Here is a 19,311-nt window from a genome sequence, read left to right on the forward strand (position 1 = left end):
AAAACCAATCTTAGGCCACTACAATACTAATCTGTGAACATATTTTACTCGAGTAGATACACATAGGTGCTCAATAAAAGTTTACTAAGTACATGAATTTAAGAACAAAACCCTTATAGAGACAGGATTCAAGATGCAACACCTTCCAAAGAAGTCTACCTTGTCTTGGGTCATATTGTGAAGTCCCCGATGTTTCAGTATTTTTTTTTCAATTTGTCAGTATCTGTATAATTAAGAAATAAATATAACTTTATTTTATGTTTCTTATTCAAAGATGAAAATACAACCTGGATTGGGTTTAAGTTCCAAGCAGCCATTCCTATACTCCGTCATGTGACTTCAGGATGATGGTTTTTTTTCTGAACTGACAATGATGCAGAGAGAAAATAAGTTTAGGTTCAATATTATTTTTGCCAACTATTACATGTATATTTAGAGGTCAGAGAAGTATGTAAAATCATTATGCTCTTGAAGTTGACCTGACCTTGTTTATCTCCTTGTGCTATCCCTGAATAATTAAAGCAAACCAGAGGGTTTCTTTTTTGCACTCTTGAATTCACACTGCAGGGAAGCAGGGAGAGAACATTTCCCTGGAAAGAAGGCCTGGTTTCCACAAATTCTCCTGTGTTCAAGTGAGATTATAGTTTCTAGGCTTTAGAACATGGCACAAAGCTAAATTTGACTGTTTCTTAGGTGACCTAACCTAAGGGGGGTTAATGTTATTTCCATTGCTATGATTATTGTATATTCTGCATATTTTAATCAGTATTTCAGCTTTGGGATTTATGCCTTGTGACAGTTCATGAGAGGTACAATTTGAACAGCAATTTTAACAATTGAAAGTAGAAAATGTTTCCTGTTCCTGGTATCTTACAAAGATTTCCTTGTTTGGTCAGCAGGGGTAAAAGTTGGAGGTAATTTTGGGTGAGTTGTTTGCGCTGTCTGGCCCCAGGGTTCAGGGTGTTTGTTTGGATAATAGACCAATCCCAAGTGCAAATAGCCTCAAGGGAGGAACAGCTGTGAGCTTGGGAGGAAGATAAGATCAGGAGTGACTGGCAAGAAACTCTTTTTCTGCGAGTCTTATAAAGAATGACAGATTCCCTCCCATAGGGATGTTGAATACTTTAGAACTGCATGCTCAAATCAGAGGAATAGTTTTAGACCAATGCTTCTCAACCTCACTGCTATTGGCATTTCAAGCTGGATGATTCCTTGTTGTGGGGCTGTCCCATGCTTAATAGAATGTTTAGCAGCATCTCTAGCCTCTTACCCACTAGATGCCAGTAACACTCTCCCCCCCTAGTTGTGACAACCAAACATGTCTCCAGACAATGCCAAATGTCCCTTGTGGGCCATTTCATCCCCAATTGGGAAATGCTGTTTTAGGCTAATGGTGAGGCAAAATCTTTTGTTTCCTTACCTGCACACTTTACTCAACTCCACTTCAGATTCTAGCAGTTTCTTTTTTTTTTTTTTCCTTTTTTTCCCCTTTCCATCTTCCCTCTTCCTTTCTTCCAAAGCCTTTGTTGGTTGCATTTAAATTCTCCAGTTTATAGTATAATTTGTGTTGGAGACTACTGTTATAAATTGAATGTTTTGATCTCCTCAGAATGCATATTTTGAAAATCAAGATGATGGTATTAAGGTGGGGGCTTTGGGAGGTGATTAGGTTCTGAGGGTGGAGCCCTCATGAATAGAATTAGTGCCCGTATGAAAGAGACCTCTGATTGCTCCCTAGCCCCCTTCCATCACGTAAGGATACAACAAGACCCACTAGATGCCCACAGCAGACTGGATAACAATCTATAGCCCAGAAGAGGCCCTTTACCAGAACCCTACCATGCTGGCACCCTGATCTTGAACCTCTAGCTACCAGAGTGTAAGAAATATATTTCTGTTGTTTATAAACCAACTGAAGTATATAGTATTTTATTACAGCAGCCCTAATGGACTAAAACAACCGCTAAACTAAATCCCTTTAGCTCTAAGGTCTCCTCACCCCTGCCAATTGGTTTCCTTTCATATAGTGGCAACTCCTCATATAATTTTCTCCCCAATTAACTTATCATATCCTGCATTTCTATGTGAGAGTTTTAAGCAAGAGAAATATATTTTTGGCACATTGAGTGTATATCAGTTTGTATATATACTTAATTGGCTCATTTTCTGGGAATGCAAAAATCTAGAAGAAAGCAGTGTATCACTGCTATTTGGATCATCTCTAGACAAGGGAGCCCCAAGTGACCTCCAAAGCCACTAAAAAATGATCCTTTACCCTGGCATATATAGCCCTATCTCTATCTATCTATCTATCTATCTATCTATCTATCTATCTATCATCTATCTAAAATTTCCTTTCTTATTCTATTCCTTTTTCTTCTATATTCTTCATTCTTCCTATGTTCACTCTTTGTTCTCTCTCTCCTGCATTTACTTTAGATGTATACTACTTTGGGGCATTTCCTAGATCTTCCAATATTGTTCTTTGCTGAAAAGATTACCAGGACACAGGAGCCTGAAAGAAAATGACACATTTGGGAAACCAAACATGACAGCATGGCCAGTGCTTAGGGGTCATGGGAGACAATGGCAGTAGTAAGGTGGAGAGGCCTGCAGAGAGGCCAGATCATGAAGGACCTTATAAAGTAGTACAGCTTCATTTCAAAAATAGGAAAAACACAAAAGAGAAAAGTAACTACAAATTCCTCTACACAAAGATAGTTACTATGAAGATTTCTATGTTTTCTTCTAGATCAGATCTCTGTAGAGTAGGGATTTAGAGCTGGAGTTGTTTTTGTTTTTGTGTGGGAGATGATAGCACACAAATGTGGCTGCACTGTATATATGAGTTATGTTTTTCCCTCGACATGGAAAATTGTTTATTGCCTTAAAATTATTCGATTAATGGGAACAGAAATGCTTGAAAACTAAATTAAGTAAAAATGAGGTTTAAAAATGATACAGGATAATCTCACAGGGAAAGAAAAGGGCAGTGAGTACAACCATGCCTAAAGAGAGATGGACCTTTCTCCATTGTTCTATTGCTTTCTGGAACCACGTGATGTTTCATCACTATTTCTTTCTGCACATATTCTCTCTTCTCAGGCTTCATTTTCAGTAGGATTTGTTTATCTGTTCCCCCATCATGTTGTAACTCCAGCTCTGGCTCAACATGACTTTGTACTTTGGCTCCCTAGATGAGTGGGTTTCTGTGTCTAGATTTCTGAGAGAGGGAGAGAATATGATTGTCTCCAAGGTTCACTGTTCAATTCTGCTCCAATTAACTATGGCTGCAGGCAATCCAGAGTGGGATGGGGGCAATCATGGATAAGGGTGCTCTGCTGAGAGACAGTGATCAGCATAGTATGCTCCTGTGGTTTAAAATTCTTAATATAACTTCGCAATATTCCATGGAATAAATATACTAGGATCCTTCCATATTTTGAATCTGCTCTTGTAGTCAGTGGATGAGTAAGGAAATTGAGGATCCTAGGTAGGAAGGTTTTACAGGAGAAGATTGGAAGTGTCAGACATCATTTTCACTCACACTTTGCATTAGCCACAACTCAGTCACATGACCATGGAAATGGTGACTGGAAAATGTAGTCTGAGTGCCCAGGAAAAAGGAGAACATGAGTGCTGGTGAGGAGCAGACAGTTTCTGCCTCAGACCACTTCTTTGATTTTGAGGTTGCTATTTCACAGGACAGCCATGCCTTTTGTCAGTCAGTCCCTCAGAGAAATGTTAGACTAGATAGGTTAAAGGACTGATTGGAGTGGCATTTCTTACTTTATGTCTTATTAAGCATTTTTGCCTTTAATGTACATGTATGAGTAAGACTTACAAACCAGTGAAAGCTACTGTAAGGCAAATATTGATCAACACCCTTCAAAAGGTGTATTAGAATGATAATCTATATTTTCAACCTGAAGAGCTTACTGGGAAATGTTTAGGTTCTCTCCTTATTGTACTCCTTTGTAAGTATTTTGAAATTCTCTCTTTTTTAATGATTTTACTTATTTATCTGTCAGAGAGATAAGAGAGCCAGAGAGCACAAGTGGGAGGAATGGCAGAGGGAGAGGGAAATGCAGGCCCCCCCACTGAGCAGGGAGCCTGATGCTGGGCTTGATCCCAGGACCCTAGGATCATGATCTGAGCTAAAGGCAGACACTTTAACCAACTGAGCCACCCAGGCACCCCTGAAACACTCTTTCTTTAAAATCAGGTGTCTTTGCTAGTAGATTACAATTCAACTAAAACAAATCATGCAGAAATGTATGCCATGTCGACTGGCTCATAAAATAAATGAGGAAGATGCATATCTATAGAAAATGAGGATGAATAAAAAAGTAATCCGAATATATAATACTCGGGCAGCTCGGGTGGCTCAGTGGTTTAGCTCTGCCTTCAGCCCAGGGCATGATCCTGGAGACCCAGGATCGAGTCCCACGTTAGGCTCCCTGCATGGAGCCTGCTTCTTCCTCTGCCTGTGTCTCTGCCTCTCTCTCTCTCTCTCTCTCTCTCTCTCTCTCCCTCTCTGTGTCTCTCATGAATAAATAAATACAATCTTTAAAAATATATATTAAAAAAACAAATATATAATACTCTGCCCACTACCCGCTTCTCTAAAAAGAAAAATAAATAAGCCAAGTAACCAGTGAAACCAATTCTATAAAACCAGCAGGTTGCTCTGATAAGTAAAATTAGAAATGGACTTTCAGTTTTTGTAAAGAGAAATATAATTTAATTTCTTTACAAAGAAAATTTGGGATCTGGTTTAATTTTAAACATGGACTCAAATTCTGCCTGGGTCACATGTTTATTCCCATTTAAAATGGTCCCTGTTGGGAGATGAACTATTGAAAATTCTGGCGCAGCATTCCACTATTCCTTTGTGGAAATGATGTATACAATCATAAAAGGATTGAAAATCTCACCCACCAATAGCTTTCTAAATTTTTTCTAGTTTGAAGAGAGATTACAGTGTTCACAGCATACCTTAGGAACTAAATTATTATTAAGTATAAAGAAAATGAAAAATTGGTAAAGCTTACAGATCTAAGTAAATAATTTTTATGTATTGGTCTGAGCCTTTTAATATAGGAACATTTACATTAATAGAAAATATTAATTTGATATTTACCCCTCAACCAGTGTAGAGTTTTTTAATAATAATTTTTTAAATTAAAGTTACACCTACAGAGCATGAATCTAACTTGGAAAATGAGAATGAGAATATGTCTTGAAAGGGCATTATTATAAAATAGAGGATGATTGTTTAATTTACTTCGGGGTCTACTAAAGCAACTTGATCAAACAGAATATGTAATATTTTCTTTCTCCAGCTTTTATGTATCGGTGCCAGTACACCTACCTCGAGCTTATCTCTGCATATCCTGTTATAGAAATGTTTAATTTATATAGGAAAGTCCAATACACTATTATGTGAAAGATGTTCTGATATCTCTTATACTCTAAAAGGGAAGACATGGCAATTAGCTCATTAGCTCACTGTGTACCCTTCTGATACCACTTTGTCATTTCTGTAAATTTAAGAGTTGAAACAAATATTTCTATAAAAACATCTTCAGTGGAATATTAAACTTATGTATACTCACTTTGAAAATGCCACATAATCATGTGAATTAAGAAGATTTTGTTATCTTAGTGATTAACATTATGAGTGATATCAGTGATATCATGAGTTAATGTGTGCACAGTGGTAAAGTAAATGGATTTTATTGTTTGTGCATGAATTTAAAAATATTTATTGAGCACCTTTTATTTGCTAAGTACTGTTCTAGATGCTGAGGATACAGCCATAAACAAGACAGAGATTCCTACTCTCATGTAGCTTATGTCTAGTAATCAACAAAACTGAAGTAGATCCCCAGCTCTGTCACTTATCAGTTGTGTGACCTTGGGAAATTTATTTGACATTAATAGCTGATTCGCAGCCTCCTAAACTATAAAATATGGATAATATCATCTTCCTTAATAGGGTTATTGTGAGGATTCAATGAGAAAGAAGCACAAAGTATTTCACCAGAGTGCCTAGCACATAGATGTGGTTTAGTATATAGTCATTGCTGTTGCCATTATTATTAGCAGCAATTATTTTTAATTATTAGTATTTTTATTAACAATAATTCTTTCATTACCCAAATGTCTTACAAAAAGAGATGAAATATGAATCAACTATTTCTTTGACTTCTTTTAGATTATGTGAAAACAAAATGAAACCTTATAGTTGTCCTTTTACATTCAATAAACCAAGAGATATTTGCTCACAAGTGAAACTTATTTTAGAGTTCCCAAGCCTCATTCATTCTGCACAGTGAATCAAGAACCTTTCAAAAGAAGGGAAGGCATTATACAAATCAATATATATTCATTGAGTACCTTTGAAGTATGAGAAAACATACCTAGAAATTAAGACTTAGTCCCTGCTCTCAAGGAATATATAATACAGGCAGGGTGGATATTCTGATAAGAAGAGTGAGAATAGGGATCCCTGAGTGGCTCAGCGGTTTAGCGCCTGCTTTTGGCCCAAGGCGTGATCCTGGAGTGCCAGGATCAAGTCAGTCTCACATTGGGCTCCCTGCATGGAGCCTGCTTCTCCCTCTGCCTATGTCTCTGCCTCTCTCTCTTTCTCTGTGTCTCTCATGAATAAATAAATAAATAAAATCTTTATTTAAAAAAGAGTGACAATAATAGCCACAAAAAGATTTTTAAAAAAGCTCTCTCATTAGCTACCAGTCTAGACCATAGAGTATTGCCATTCAAGGATAAATTATAGAACCAATGCTTAAGCCTAGAAAAATTAAGGATTAGATAAGTATCCTGAAACTCTTTAAAAAGAAAAAAAGCTCCTAAAAATTATGAACAACATGGATAGAGTTTAAATTTTTTTAAATAAACACTTAGCATGTAATATTTGGAGGGGATATATGGGCAGGGTGGCTTAAAATTTGGAAGAAAGAACCCTTGAGCAAGTAAAATGAAATCCTCTTATGTAGCTATTAGTGGAGAAATACAGTTTGTTACCCCAGGATGTTGTCCATGCTGGTAATTCCATTGAGTTTCAAGAAGAGTTTGGATAAATACTCTTTGGGGAAGTATTTATCCTTAAAAAGGAGTATCAGGAATGGCTACAAAAGACAAACTACAGATGTTGACGTTGATAACCTTGACTAGTAACCACACTTTTCTGCAAAATAACACTGGGTATTCTTGTCAGAGAAGAAAATCAGAATGGCATTAAAAAAAAATTTGGAGGCATAAGAATAAACACCTACAAATAAACATTTCTCCAAAGATGATATAAAAACAACCAACAAGCCTATGAAAAGATACTCTGCATCACCAGTCAGCAGAGGAATGCAAACCAAAAGCACAATGAAATGTCACTTCACACCCATTAGGATGGCAACTATCAAAAAAAGAGGAAGTAACAGGTGTTAGCAAAGATGCAGAGAAAATGGAGCCCCTGTGTACTATTGATGGGATTGTAAAATGATGCAACTGCTATGGAAAATGATATGGAGATCTCTCAAAAAAATAAAAAATAGACGTGTTGTATGATCCAGCAATCCCATTTTTGGGCATATGCTCAAAAGAATTGAAAACAGGATCTAAAGACATATTTGCACACCCATGTTCATAGCAGCATTATTCACAATAGATAAGAAGTGGAAGCAGCCCAAATATAAGTGGATAGATGAATGGATAAAGAAAGTGTGGTATATACATATAACAATATTATTCAGCCTTGAAAAGGAAAGAAAACCTGTCCTATGCTACACATGAGGTACCTTTGGGACTTTATGCTAGGTGAAATAAACTATAAAAAGACAACTACTATATGATTCCACATATATGAGGTATATAAACTAGTCCAATTCATAGAAAGAGAAAGTAATGTGGTGTTTCCCAGGGGCTGAGGGAAGGGGGGGAAAGAGATTGTTTAATGGGTATAGAGTTTCATAATTGCAAGATGAAAAAATTTCTGGAGATCTGTTTCAGAACAATGTGAATAAACACTACTGAATTGTATCCTTAAAAATAGCTAGGAGTGGTGCACCAGGTTGGTTCAGTCGGTAGAGCATGCAACTCTTGATCTCAAGGTCATGAGTTCAAGCCCCATGGTGGGTGTGGGGCCCACTAAAAACGAAAAATAAAAATAAATAAGATGGTGGATTTTATATTTTGTTGGTTTTTTAATCAAACTATTAAAAACGCATTTAATAATTTTTGAAAAGGAATAAATGCCTAAATGCCACCTTTCTATCTGAATGTGACTTGGTCATAATAATTTTGACTCAAGGCTTTCTCATTGCAGTCTTCAGTTTTATTTTATTTTTTTTAAATCACCCTCAGCTGTGAACTGGAAATAAGTTGAATGCCTTCTTCTGGGTATAAAAATGAGTCAAATGCTTATAGCTAAGGGAATACAGGTTTAGATATTCGTCTCATAAGCATGTTTACAAGATGTAAAAGAAAAAAATTCATTGGTTATTTATGCATCTGTTGTTAGAAAGCTGTAGATTTCTGTCTATTTCCTATAGAATTTTAAGTGCTACATTAAATCACATTATTTAGTGCTAACAGATACCCTCAGAATTATGTAGCAAGAGGGGTTTGAAAAGAGAGAGTACATTTTCCCTTTTTTTATAGATGATTTAAAAATCCTTACAGGAGCATTTATGATATTCCCACTTACCACCACTGGGTCTCATCAGTCTTCAAGATATTTTTTTTTCAATTTCCTTATATGCCCATTTCCTTTTGGCAATATCTTGCTTTTCCTTTTTAAATTTGAACTTGAATATTAAAACAGATGCAAAGGAGAGTACTACTTACACATAAACTCTTGAACTGCATTTTTATCATTTTCTCTGTGCAAAAAACCCAATTGTATGAAATTGATAGCAACATTTTAGTATATCCTCAGGTCCCCAGGGAAAAGCAATGTGCTTAGACAGATGATCTGATTTTATGAGCACATAGCTGAAGTCTAGCACTGCGCATTTGTCTTTATGCTCCTACTTTTTTCAGGGACTATGAAAACACATTTAGGCAGTAGTTTCACTTTCCAACAATGGCCTGCAAAGCCTTTGACAATACATAGCATTTGCAGTGCTGTTTTTCATGATGCACATCAAAGTATAGATCACTTGAGCATAGAATCTTAATCTCAGCTTGTTAATAAGAAAACAGGAACCTAGTATATGAACTCATTTTATTATCTCCCCTCACTGAGGACTGTGATTTGGATTCCACTCAAATATGAATTAGTTTAAATGTTGCTCTGCTGCGACTGCTGAATTTATTCATTATGCTGTAATATTTTACTTATGAAACTGCATTTGGAAATCCTTTGGTGTATATCACAATGAAATTACAGTGCTCAGGGATATTGATTATTGCTTGTAATTGCCATCATAATAGCCAACAATTCTCTGTCTTTCTTTGTCTTTCTTCTCGCCCTTAATGATATACCAAACCAAATCAATATCCAACATATGGAGCCACTTACATTGTCTCGAAAATCCAATTGTTCTCCTTCATAAATATGAAAGGATCGAAGATTTTATCTCCAATCGCTGGGGAAAAAAAGCGTTCCATACTGCTGGGTTTCCCTTTTATCCCACAGGAACATATCAGGGTGTCGCTGCAGGACTGGATATACATAAGTGACATTTTGTCACCTCCAGAGTAACCACTAGGTAGTGGTGAGGAGATGAAAAGACTATGCCACTCTGCTGTCTATAAAGTGCTACATGTCTTGCTTGCTAGTAAGTTAGATATCCAAAGGGGAAAATGTAGGCTGTGAGAGCTAACCAGACTGTAAAGAAGAAATTTACCTCCTTGTGAATGGAAAAGACTGTTTCAGGGACTAAAGAGCAAGTACAATTTAATGGAAGGAGCATAACACTGTGAGTCCTTTTTTCAGTGTATTTATTCTTATTTCTACTATATGCTGTTTCTTCATTCTGGGGATACGTTAGGTGCCTTTAGAAGTAGCAATAACTCCTTTACCTTCTTTTTTTTAAAGATTTTATTTATTTATTCATGAAAGACACACACACACACACACACAGAGGCAGAGACACAGGCAGAGGGAGAAGCAGGCTCCATGCAGGGAGCCCGACTGGGACTCCAGGATCACGCCCTGGGCCTAAGGCAGGTGCCAAACCGCTGAGCCGCCCAGGGATCCTCCTCCTTTACCTTCTTAATAACAAAAGGGTAGCTTCACTGTAATGCTTCCCCATTCATCCAAAATAGTTAAGATGGTCTTTCAAACTTACTATAAGAACATGTGCCATACAGAAGAATAGACATGGTATTATGTAGGACTGCTTGAATGGATTGTGTTTGTTTAGCCTGGACCAGTTAACCCAGGAGATTAGAACCAGGTAGTAGTTCGGTGACGACTGACTGGCAGGTTGACTAGGGCAGTGGAAAGACACTATTTGGAAGTTCCTGATTCCAAGTTCATTTATGTCATTAAGTACTTCTGTTACTTTCAGGTAGTCCATTTCATTTTCTGGGCCTCAGTTTCCCTAACTGCAAAATCAGAGTGTTGTGCTGTTAGATAATTATGGAGATCCCTTCCAACTCTGTGATTCTATAGCCATCATTTTCGTGTTGGTCACTGTTCCCAAGGGAAACGGTAAAAGTGGCTCGGTTCAGTATTACCCACATGCTTCTTCTGTGCCCTAACCAGGTCTGCATTCCTATCTTCATGCATCCACTACCTGCATCACCCTAGTGCAGTGCCCTGTAGTGTAGAGGTTATGAGCAGGGGCTCCAGACCCAGCCTACTTATGTCTGAAACTCACCTTTCCCAAGTACTAGCTGTGCAACCACGAACAACTTAACCTCTCTGTGCGTTGGCTTTCTGATCTGTAAATGGACATACTTATTTCAGGGGAGATATTTATTTCAGATACTTATTTGTCGTGAAGGTTAAATGGTATAATAGTTATTCATTATTTAGGACTATGCCCGACACAAGTAAGCACTTAATGAATGTTAACCTCTTATTACCATTATCATGATAACCACTCTGATTCCCACTTTATTCCTAACTAAAAACCTCTTTTGGTCTCTGTGTTATCATCTATAAGATTGGAATAATAACTGCTGCACATAAAGTACCTTGGTGCCTGGCCTTTTAGGTATTCAGTAGATCATGTTCACCTAAATAGAACCACTGTGCATGCAGTTGATGTTAAGCAGTGCATTTTTTCAATTGTCCCACCTCCCATCTTTTTTATACTTGTTACAAAAGCAATAGAAGCTCAAGGCAGAAAATTTCAAGAAAAAAAAATACCCCTACTATATCAAAGATAACGCAGGTTACTATTTTTTCATGACCATATATAATTTTTTTTATTTTAAAAATTGTATCCTGGTGCACTTGCATGGTTCAGTCAGTTAAGTGTCTGCCATTGGCTCAGGTCAGTCATGATCTCAGGGTCCTGGGATAGGGCCCCTGCTCAACAGGGAGTTGGCTTCTCCCTTTCCTTCTGTACACACACTCTCTCAAATAAATAACTAAATAAAATCTTTAAAAAATCTTTAAAAATCTATTGCCCATACTATTCTGAAGCCTACCTTTCTTCACTTGGTGATATCTTTAAACACTTCCTGGTGAATAGATAGTATTTTACAGTACAATTTGTAATGGTTGTATAGTATTCTACTATGCATTCATAAAATAATTTAGTTAACCACGTACCTAATATTGAGCACTTGGGTGTTTATTTTGTGCTATTAAACGTAACACTGCAATGAACTACTTGTTATATATATTGTCAGACACATCATTTCCTAAGGATAAATACTGTAGGCATAATTATTCGGCAAAGGATATGCATATTTGAAGTCTTCTGATACTAATGCCAAATCGCCCTCTGGAAAGGCTTGTGAATGTGTACTACTCTCAGCAACCCTGTCCTTTAAATAACCTTTACCTTCATTATAATAAAGCAAAATCCTCTAATGTGGAGATTTTTCATTAACTGGCAGGTTAGACAGTTGGTTTTTCCTTTAAACACATATGCTTTTGTTCTTTAAATGTGGAAGTTGGAAATCAGCCTTAAAAAGTCTTAATGATTTATACATTTGGTCGTATGTGACAAGGTGACGTTGGCTCTCTATTTAGTGAAGGGGTTTTGTGTTGTCTTACATTAAAATGTAGCACCAGAATGTGTCTTGCTTAGCAGTTCATTTTACTGCTACAGGCGGCACAGTAGAGAGGCTAAGATTAACGATTTTGGACCCAGAGGGACCCGGGTTCCTATTCTCGTTCTGTCATTCACGTACTAGGAGAATGTAAACAAGTTTTTTAAATGTCTTTAGGTCTCTGTTTCCTTAAATGCACAATGAGAATAATAATACAGCCATTTCATATGAGTAAAAACTAGCTAAGATTATTTTTTCAACACAATGCATGGCACATAGCACTCAGGAGTGTAAAGCATATGCACAAAAACATACTTTAATGTATTTGGTTTTGGCGGGTCCCTCCATGTTTATAAATCAGTACTGTTTAGGAAATATCCATATTACAATAGTCATGAGCAATCAATAATCATCCTACTATAGTGATTCAAACATGACAACAGCATGAAATTCTAGAACAGGCAAAACTAATTCATGGTAGAAAAAAATGCTAAATCCTGGTAACCTGGGGCAAGTGGGGTAGGGATTTACTTAGGCAGGAGGAGGAACCTTCCTGGGGTTATGGGAATGTTCTATATCTTGATAAGGGTTTATGTTGCACAGATGATTGCATTTGTCAAATCTCAGTAAATGTATATTCAAATTTGTGCATTTCATCATGTATAATTTTTTATTGAAATATACTTACATATAACATTGCATAAATTTAAGGTGTACAATGTTGATTTGATACATTTATATATGACAATATGATTGCCATTGTAGCATTAGTTAACACCTTTACGATGTCACATAATTATCATTTCTTTTTTGTGGTGGGAATAAGATCTCTATTAGCAAGCTTGAAGATTATAATACAATACCGTTGTCTATAATGACTATACTGCACATTAGATCTTCAGAACTTACTTATCTACTAGTTGCAAGTTTATACCCTTAAACATTTCTCCGATTCTCTGGCCTCTCAGGCCCTGGTTAGCGCCATTCTGTTCTGTTTTTATGAGTTCTTGGATGGATCTTGAGGGCATTATGCTAAGGGAGATAAGCCAGACAGAGAAAGACAAATACAGTATGATACCACTTATATGTGGAATCTAAGAGAGTTCAACTCATCATGTATAAATTTTACATTTAAAATCTGTAAAAAAGTATTGAACTCTAGAGAACATGCAAGTTGAACTGTATGTATGAAGGGAAGTATAGTGATATATGCAATTTACTTTGAAATGCTTGAAAACTAAGATGGAATGATGGACCAAGACAGGAATGGAAAGATGGAGAAATATGTGATGAACTTAGTATAGTGGTGGTGTGTTAACTGTAGTGTCTAGTTGGTAAATATATGTGAGTTTATATAAAATTATTTCAACTTGACTGTATGTTTGACAACTTTTATAATAGAATATTGCTTGAAAATATGTCTGTGAAAGCGAATCTCTAAATAAAAACAGTGGTTTCTAGGCCATTCAGATTTTAAAAATGCTTGATGATAACTTCTCTTGTTTCTGTTTTTGAATCAATGCTCGAGTGTCATATTTAACGAAAAAGGAGCATGTAGGGAATGACATCAAAGGTGGAATGTCCCCACACAAGAGTGTGCACAACTCACTAGCCAGCAAGCTAGGGAACATAAGACCTCTTTCTGCCTCCTGGAGGCCTGAGTGAGAAAACAAAAGGAAGCCATCAAAGGTAATTTGGAGTTGAACCTAGGTATAGGAAAATTTTGCTGAGACTCTGCCAGTTTTCCTGAGCTTCATCAAAGTGAGGTTGTTGGAAATAAGTGGGATTTGTGTTTTTTGTACCAACTGGCTTTGGTTTTTATAGCTCGAACCTTGGTGTCCTTTTCGCAGGCATTTCCTGTTTAAACATGGATCTGGTTCCTCGGCTATCTTCAGTGCGGCCAGCCAGAACTACCCTCTGACATCCAACACCGTGTACTCGCCGCCTCCACGGCCGCTTCCTCGGAGCACCTTTTCCAGACCTGCCTTTACCTTTAACAAACCTTACAGGTGCTGCAACTGGAAGTGCACAGCCTTGAGTGCCACTGCGATCACCGTGACTTTGGCCTTGTTACTAGCCTATGTGATCGGTAAGGCCTTTATTCCATGCCTGTTTTCTTCTTAATCAAAGCCTTGTTTTGCTTCTGGCGGGGGTGGGGGGTTGGGGGGTGGCGGTTCTGTCTTAACTCTGGGACCTAAAATTTGAACCGAGGCTTAGTATTATAAATTCGTAATGAAGTTTTTTTTTCACTTCGTAACCTTAAATACTGCTAAAGAGAGTAAGGAATGCTCTTTGAGAAGAAATATTTTTACTACTAACGCAGTCTTATTGATTGCAATTACTGTAGTTAACCATTTTCCCTTCAATTAAAAGGTTGTTATGGTTTTCTCATTAGAAGTCATAAGTACCAATCTACAATAGCTTCTTAAATTATAGTTAAACAATAATACTACTACCAGATTTTCAGGTAGCAATTTCATTAAAGTAGTAGTAGTTATTTGGAAGCTATCAGAAAATCCAGTGTATAATTTCTCCCCAAGAATTCAGTTTTATACTGGGATTTATATATATATATATATATATATATATATATATATATATATATATATTTACAAGGTAAATGGCTATGGAATTGTATGGATACTATGTTTGGGGAGGTAAAGGAGAAAACAGTTGTGAAGCACTCTTTACACACATTAAAGAAAAATATTATTCTGGAGTCACTCTGATTAAAGTCACCCTCACTTGATAGCAAATTGTATTGATTTTTCTGGATGGCATTTTATTTTGACTGAACATTAATTTCCTTGCTCGAGTGGTTCTGCAGTCTAAAATGTAAATTAACTTAAGAAACATGTACTTTGTAGAAGCACTATTCTAGAATGAATAGAATATCATGGTAGAAAAAAAATTCTATCCAGATATGGCACTTGTAACTTCTTTTCAGATTTAACCCTGTTTCCTAATTGAAGCAGAATCACCCATGAAGATACAATGAATATGATTCTGAGAAGTAGATTAAAACCGATTTAAATGTTCTTATAATTATAAATAATAAGGGAAGTTTAGTATATTCTGATTTATTCAAATTATGAACAACAAGAAAGTTTCCATAACCAGTTTTATGGGAGTCGTAGAATAGGGGATGCTAAGTTAATAGATTTATTTTGTAGGGAAGTCACTGATAATGTCAACAGTATAGGATCATAGCCTATATTGGTGTTCATGATTATCTCCTTTATATTTTTATTGTACAATCTGAATACATTTGAACAATGCTTCTATTAAATGTGGATAACATTACCTATAATATCGAAAATATGTCTTTCATCTCAGACATTTTAGGATAACACAACATGTATGTTTATTTGGTTTGTAAGAGCCTCTAATGATAAATAATGCTGAAGGAACAAAGGTAGGGCCTGAGAAAGTACTGCAATACAAACACAGTTTTACTATGGAATCATTCAAAACAAGGAGTAATTCTTCTGCTAACTTTTACCATATATAGAGATAGATAATGTTTTAAATAAAAGACTTAAGCCCCGGTATAAACAAAGCTACATAATGGCAAGCTCTTTATTAATAGGTTTATATGATGTTTAGGTCTATGTTCCCATTTAAGTTTATTATAATGGCCACTCTGGTATCAAAAATTCTATTACGTACTCTAAGCCTTGTTTAATTAGTTTATATATTCATTTTATAAGTAAAAATAGAACATTTCAGTCATTTAAAAGTTTGGCCTTTTTTGTAGGGTGAACATTGGCATATGATTTATACAGGAGAGTAAGGCAATATGATGTGGTTGTTATGAACATAGATTTTTAGACCTCTGCCCCTTATTAGGCATGGTACCTGTGGGAAATTATTTAACCTTTTAAGGCCTCCATTTCCTCATATGTTAAATGGGACTATAACATAGAGTTGTTATGAGAATTAAATGAGTTAATATAACTAAAGAACTTGGAATAGTACCCAAAACATAGTAAGTATACTATAAATGTTAAATATTATTCCTGTTATTGTTATTTTCATTCTCTTTATAACTATTATTCACTATTAAAACTCAATGGTTCTCAGAATTAACCATTTTGTTCACAGCTGTATCCAAGCGCCAAGTTCAATGCCTGGCACATAGCAATCCTATCAGGAAAACTTGTCGACAAAAACGACTAATGGCTGGGCCACCTGTGTGGCTCAGTTGATTAAGCATCTGCTTTCTGCTCAGATCATGATCCCAGGGTCCTGGGGTGGACCTCACATAGGGCTCCCTGCTCAGCAGGGAGTCTGCTTCTCCTCTGCCTCTGCCATTCCCCCTGCTTTTTGCTCTCTCACTCACTCTCTCCTTCTCTCTTTCAAATAAATAAATAAAATCTTTTTATAAAAAATCTGACTAATGCTAAGCATTTTGCTTGTATTAGCTCATTTAATTCTGACAACAATTCTTATGGGCAGGTATCAGTATTATATATAGTATAGAAATGAGTAAACTGAGGCACGGCAAAGATAGTTCCTATGAGGTCATACTGAAATTAAGAGCTCATATCACTGAGAAGTAGGGATTCTGAGCTTTAAGCCAGAGTATACTGACTCCAGAACACATGCTCTTCGGCCCTAGATCTTGCTGCCCGGCACTCTAGCCCTGTAGGAAACTCCACAGCTCTCTGACTTCTTGGTCTACTAAATAAATCAACCAGACAATTTTTTCCTTATTAAATTACAAAGTGAATTACATTTACCAGGTCATCCACTGTAAGGTATGTGCAAATAAGCTTTATTGTTTGGTGAGAGATATCCATTGAAATCATTTACTGTGAGATTTGTGTAGATGTAGAAATATCAGGCTAAATGCTATATATCAGTAGGTTGAATGGGTTCTAAATGAGATGTTAATGGCAAACACCGTAACTTTTTTCCAAGTTCTGTCATGAACTTGATATTCTGTGACTTTGGATAAGTCCGTTAAAATTGCTTCCTCGATTTACCCCGTCCGTGACATATTGTTAACCACCTAAGGAGGGCAGAGTACGAATTCATCAGTAGGTATGCAGGTGAAAGATGTCACATAAGAACTGTAACTAACATACAAGATTATTTTTAAGTGGCTTTCTGTGGTTAAAATAAAAAAGTATTACATTTCAAAATATGAAACTATTTTACTTTCCACTCTGAGTCTGTAAGAGTCATTGTTTTTTTTTTCAATCCCCCTTTGCAGTTGCTGTATAACCCAAGTAAAATCTTACACTGAAACTATTTATTGCTTCTGTTTCCTTGCAAATTCCTTTCTGCTCTTTCATTTTCCTCTATTATCCATTATACATAACCTTTAGATACTAATGGCTATATGCTGTGCTGCCCTCAATCCACTGGGGGAAATCACATCGATATCAATGGGACATCAGTAGACGTTCTGTGCATTATGGCTTTGTAAGTGGTCATTGGAAAACTGTGGAAATTCAGCACATGAAAAGTCAGGCAACCAGCCCCATCTCCATACCTACTCACTGTGTCTTTTGGGTCAGCAAGAGAGTAATTCCTTTAAGTAAGTTTTGAGGTCATACCAATATGGTAAAGGGAGGCATGGAAAGATACTGATTATATGAAGATATCATGGAATGGCTATTGTTATCACTTCCCCATAAATCTGTAATATTTTCCCTGTGAATCAAAAAATATGTCCTCTGCTTCATCTTCTCTGATGTTTTGGCATCAGTGATGTATCATTGCCAGTCAGAAGCACATTTGCTTGCATTTACAAATAAGCCATATGAGGTAGTAGTCAGGAAGACAGACGACCAGATGTTAGGCATCAAGAGAAGGCGAGGTTAAGGTACTTCATCAGTGGTGGTGAAGGGCACAAACACAGCTTCTCTGGTAATCTTGGATGTTTTGATCAAGTTTCTCCACAGTCAGCACTTTCTATAAGAGGCAGTAGACACTCCCAGGAATACGTTGTGCCTGGGGTCAAATGGGCTGCTGCACTGAATGAGGTGGAGGAGAGTAGGGATTTCCGGCTCTCAAAACCAATACCATCACTTAATGACATGGATGTTCCCTTTCCTTTGCCGGGAAATTAGAAGTGATTCGCACCACCCTCAGGGTATGTAGGGAGTGTCCAAACTCTATAGATGAAATACTTTAAGTCCATAATTCTCCTTGCCATGACAGACTATATAGCCCACATGTGGAAAGTTGACCAGAATGGATATTAATACAGAATTAGGGGAGAGAGAATATTGAGCCCAGTTCTCTGATCAAAAGTTTAGGGGTGAAACTATTCAAGAGGGCAAAGGGCCTACTTTACTTTGCTCTCTGAACCAAAATTGAGTGACATTGATTAAGTGCTTTCTTGTGCCTCCTTTATAGGCATCCAAATTGTCCTGCTTTCTGGGGCTGTTACAGTGGAGCTGAAAGTGATAGAATGAGAGGAGTGGCCTTTGTTGCTTTCTTCACAAAGAGACTGTAAATATCTCACAATACAGTGAATACAGTGAAGAAATAAAGCAGAATATGGCAAATTTTGATTTCAGAAAATTCAGGAATTAGATTTTCTTTTAATGTAAAGAATAGATATGGAAGGTTTTCCCCCATTAAATCTTGATACATAATGCCCCTTCACACAGTTTACTAAATATAGGTAAATACACCTAGCAAAAGCCATCTCTTTCACTTTCTAGCCACTTCATTAATGCCTCTGTGCCTCAGTCACCTCGTCTATAAAATGGGAATGTTGACAATACCTTGCCCATGGATTTTCTTTTTAATTAAACAAAATGAAGCATGTAAAATTCCTAGGACATTGCTTAGCAGATCTAAATCAAGATTAATGATTGTTATCAGTGGAATAGGATTATTATTAGGATTATTAATTTGAGCCAAGATAAAAATAATGAGCATATAATTTATCCTCACATAAACCACTTTTACTTCTCTTCCCAAAGACATCTAAAACAGTTTTTTCGGAACTGGAATGTTTGTTTCATAAGAATCATCTAATAGGTTTGTTGTTTCCTTCTGCCTGGCCTAAAATATCTGTAACTTTGCCTTTATTTTAGCAATTTCCCTTTTCCTTGGTGTTTTGACCCTTCAAATGGTTTTGTATTTCTATCTGGAGGC

At 36.6% G+C, this 19,311-nt stretch overlaps 1 protein-coding gene across 3 annotated transcripts in view; it reads left to right on the plus strand.

Moving 5' to 3' along the window:
- Positions 1-19,311, plus strand: part of TENM1 (teneurin transmembrane protein 1) — a 794,498-nt gene that overhangs the window by 468,745 nt on the left and 306,442 nt on the right. For all 3 annotated transcript variants that reach the window (XM_077888554.1, XM_077888556.1, XM_077888557.1), the window contains one exon: positions 14,043-14,281. In XM_077888554.1, coding sequence (XP_077744680.1) covers positions 14,043-14,281 — 239 coding nt within the window. The remainder of the gene's footprint in view (positions 1-14,042; positions 14,282-19,311) is intronic.

Source organism: Canis aureus, chromosome X (genome assembly GCF_053574225.1).
Source record: "Canis aureus isolate CA01 chromosome X, VMU_Caureus_v.1.0, whole genome shotgun sequence".
In the NCBI taxonomy this organism is placed as follows: Eukaryota; Metazoa; Chordata; class Mammalia; order Carnivora; family Canidae; genus Canis; species Canis aureus.